The 4,413-nt window shown below is 36.3% G+C and overlaps 1 protein-coding gene across 1 annotated transcript; it reads left to right on the top strand.

Annotated features, from left to right (window-relative positions):
- Window positions 1–798: 798 nt before the first annotated feature.
- On the top strand, window positions 799–1,710 carry LOC102300726 (olfactory receptor 2AT4-like). Its single transcript, XM_005953414.1, has one exon. It carries the CDS (start codon window positions 799–801, stop codon window positions 1,708–1,710), a length of 912 nt encoding a protein of 303 aa, XP_005953476.1.
- The last annotated feature ends 2,703 nt before the right edge of the window (window positions 1,711–4,413 follow it).

The raw sequence follows: 4,413 nt of genomic DNA, 5'->3' as shown, positions 1-4,413 counted from the left end.
ACAAAGTATTGACTCAGGGGGCTGAATAATTACACACACCCCACTTTACAGTTATTTATTTGTAAGAAAAGTTTGGAATCATGTATGATTTTCGTTCCACTTCTCACGTGTACACCACTTTGTTTTGGTCTTTCACGTGGAATTCCAATAAAATTGATTCATGTTTGTGGCTGTAATGTGACAAAATGTGGAAAAGTTCAAGGGGCCGAATACTTTTGCAAGCCACTGTAATTCTATGAATAGCCCAATTCAAGCTTGTCCTGCACTTTACCTTTATAATAAAAAGATATTTTTGTAAGTCCGTAATATAAAGGAAATTATTTTTAAAAAAAAGGAAACTGATTTCCTTGGCACTAGTGTTGGAACCATGTGTTGGATGAATACATCATATTATAAAACTAAAAAAAAATCCTCAAAAAATATATTCTTCCTAAACTACTGAAATTTCACTGTTGAAATTAAACATATGATATGACAAACAATTCAGTTCACACTGAATGGAAAGGAGAGGTTAACTGTACACTCCTAAAGCCTAAATTACAAGAGACTGAACAATCATATTTCAGACCTTCTCTCTTGAGGATGAGTTAACCTGATAAAAACCTTATACAGTTTTGCATGATACACTGTGTGTGTTTGGATGATGAAGGTGCTCAGAGACAGATTTCAGATATTTTTTATGAACACGAGACACAGTAAGAGTTGAATACTGGTATAATTTTGAATTAATTTTTTGTTTGTTTGTTTTTGCTTTGGATTTTTACTGGTTTTACAAGTTGTTTTTTATGTTTTGTCTTCATGGATGAAGAATTAAATGTTACATATCTAACTCTAGACTGGTACACAGAAATTAATAAGTACAGATATGTTTTCTTTTTTGTTATGTTTACATTATATATTCTAATAATCTGCACTAATTCTACTATTCTGTATCTCATCTGGATTCATAAAAACCTCCATGAGCCTATGTACATTTTCATTGCAGCTTTGCTACTTAACTCTGTTCTTTACAGCACAACTATTTACCCAAAACTGCTGATTGACTTTTTATCTGAAAAACAAGTCACAACATATTCAGCCTGTCTCTTTCAGTTTTTTACGTTTTATACTCTAGCTTGTTCAGAATTCCTTCTGTTGGCTGCTATGGCCTATGACAGATATGTGGCTATATGTAAACCTCTGGATTATCAAACTCTCATGAGAAAAACTACTGTGGGTATTTTCCTGGTCGTGGCTTGGCTTGTACCTGCTTGTCATGTTGCTGTCCTAGCAATAGCAAGTGCTGGAGCTAAGCTGTGCGACTCTAATATAAAAGGAATATTTTGTAATAATGCAGTTTACACTCTTCAGTGTGAAAGATCAAGATTAATTACTATCTTTGGTGTGGTTGCTTTGGTAGATCTCTCAATACTTCCTATGCTCTTTATAGTTTTCACATACACAAAACTATTTATAGTTTCTCATCGAAGTTGTAAAGAAATTAGGAAGAAAGCTGCAGAGACTTGTTTACCCCATATGTTAGTTTTAATCAGTTATTCAGCTTTTTTTGTGTATGATGTAAGCATAGCTCGTGTGAAATCAGATTTTCCAAAAACCACACGCATAATAATGACATTACAAATAATGCTCTATCAGCCTTTGCTAAATCCGTTCATTTATGGGCTTAAAATGAAGGAAATTTCTAAACATTTAAATAAGCTGCTTTCTTAGGCCAACATCATTCCTTGTATTAAAACTTAAAGCTAAGGTGAAGTCATTTTGTCGTTAATCGGTTTTGTGCAGTTATTCAAAACATCTTTCTTTCTACATAATCAAATCATTCCAACTTTCAGGCAGAACATTTTTCATATTAGAATATTATATCTGGGAAAGTACAAGAAAATTTGAAGTGAAATAGCCCAGAGTACTAATAGATACTACGTAGTAGATACTACATATACTAGATATTGCCTGCCTTGTTTTTCCCTTCATGCTGCTGGAAATGATCTCAGTTAATTTCTTTGGTAGTAAACTGCTGCAGATGTGTGACACACCCTTTCAGATTCACCACTAACATCTGCATCATGCTTGTGCATATCATAAACACCTCGTATAAGCGTAATTGAAGACCTGGTGGATTATTTAGATTTGTAATACAGTGGGGAAACCAATATGAGAAACAAATCTCTGTGGTGTTGCATCAGGAATGGTGTCTGACTAAAATCTGCTGTGGCAACGTCTTGTGAAAATGTAGCTTTTCCTGTCAGACAACTCTATACGCATGAAACACATCAAACCATCTTTACTTCTAAACCATTTTTTAAGCTGCTTCTCTTCAATCACAACCTTAATTTTATAACATTGAATATGTCTAACTATATTTACATAGTTAAATGTTTTATTATTCATATAGTTATACATCCAAACATGATAAGTCACATGTTGCCAATGTTTCTTTCTGTTACTTGCTTGTCCCGCTACAGCACTACAGCAGTTACATATGTAAATACCTGTATCATTTTTGTTATAAAAAACTTTCTATGAGTGGGAAAGCAGTTAAAACAGAGTGATGAGAGGCAGTTTTACAGCAATATACTACATTAAAAATCTGTTTTCTTGAATAGTAAAATTGACTTAAATTGATTACTAAAATGAAATTTAATGAATATCCAAAAGTACTAAAAGTAGAGAGGGTGTCAGCCAGTTATAAATACAATAACCTCAGTTTTATCTGAACCATTAAGCACGAAATTAGAGGTCTTGTTAACAATAAACCAAGATACTCCTCCTCCTCCTCCTCTTCGGGGAGTAACTTGTCCCGGGCTCAACCTGGGCACTCAAGTGGGCACTCAACCTTTCTGGCAGAGAACAGCTTGCAGTGGATATGGAGGTGCTGATTTGCACAATTTTCACTTCACACTCAGGCACAAATTGTTCCACTGCAAGCTGGAGAAACCTTCAGCCCTTGCTAAGCCTAGATATTCTGTCCAAAACTATGAACAGAATCGGTGACAAAGGGCAGTCGTGCACTAAGCAAAAATGACCATGTGAGAATCTCTCTGATTGGTCAGAGACACAGGCTCTTAACATAGTCAAATATGTGGTAATGTCATGGCTTGGGTCTGAGAGCCGAAGGCTCATGTGTTTCTGTATTTACCTCAAGCTGACGATCCTCGGGGGTCGTCCTGCCTGGGGGGGTCTGTACTTATGCTCCTTTTCTGTGTGTTTATGTTCATTTATGCTCCCGGATGCTTCGGTCTCTGAGGGATTGCAACCTGGAAGTGTTCTCACACTGGAGCCTGCCACATCTGCCACTCATCAGCTGTCACCAACTGCAACTGATAGCCTCGTCAAGAGTGCCCTATTTAAGAGTGTGGCTGAGATCCAGTTGGCGCTGGATTCTTGAGTCTGACTTGGATCAGGAGCGAAGTGTGTTTTTCACGGAGCGGAACCACTGTTGGGAACGGAAGTTTTTGGAGTTGCTGTTGTCACTTTTTTATGGACACTTGCACTGTGTGGGATTCAGGGAGAATTGCCATGGGGTCACAGTGCTGGGTTTTGCAAGCAGTTGTTCTTCATTGGACTTTGTAAATAAATTCACTGTTCATCATAAGAGTCCTGCATTTGGATCGTATCTTTCCCTGCAACTCTGCGGTCTATCGTCTGTTGCCTGTCTTGTCTGGCACTGTAGCAATAATAATTATTGTCTGAACGTCAAAAAATATTCCAAACAGATTTGTCTTGATACATGCCAATCACCCAGGTAAGTAAATCCCAAAAGTTTATTCTGTTCATCTGGATGTCAAGATGAACAGAATCAACCTTTGGATGGATCTATTTTCCCAAGTGAGAAAATGTTTGCTATAACAGTCCACTTGATTGCCATAGTTTAATAGATTTTTATTAGTTTTTTTGTTTTGTTTTGTTTTAAATTTTAAGTTATTACAATAGAAATGAACAGGACCGGGGGATGGCAAAGAAAAAGAAGAAGGAACGAGAAGTTGGGAATTAACAGAAGGAGAGGGAAACAAAAAGAGCAGACAAGAGGGATAAAGAAAGAAAAGACACTGAAAATCTGTTTCAACACTTACTGGAAAAAAGAAAAGAAAGCAACATAGTAGGAAAACCACAGCAACAACCAACATAAGCATAGGTAACAGTAAATAATAAGTACTAAATGCTACTGAGCAACATACTATGGAAGCGTAGAGCTATCACCCAGGCAAAAAAAAAATAGAGCTATATTACATTATAATGTGAAAAGTTTAATCAATCAATCAATCAATCAATCAATCAATCAATCAATCAATCTTTATTTATAAAGCACTTTTCATACAAAGAAAATGTAGCACAAAGTGCTTTACATAGTTAAAAGCAGCCCACCCCACCCTCCAACTCACTCCCCACACTCTCAATACACATATATCCCCCCAC

The sequence above is a fragment of the Haplochromis burtoni genome, unplaced genomic scaffold, assembly GCF_018398535.1.
Source record: "Haplochromis burtoni strain Fernald_Lab_line unplaced genomic scaffold, NCSU_Asbu1 Contig_4206, whole genome shotgun sequence".
Lineage (NCBI taxonomy): Eukaryota > Metazoa > Chordata > Actinopteri > Cichliformes > Cichlidae > Haplochromis > Haplochromis burtoni.
This window is presented reverse-complemented; position numbering and strand designations above follow the sequence as displayed.

What these genes read in the sequence shown, in the direction of transcription:
- LOC102300726 (XM_005953414.1), top strand. Translation starts at nt 799, where the DNA reads ATGGATGAAGAATTAAATGTTACATATCTAACTCTAGACTGGTACACA.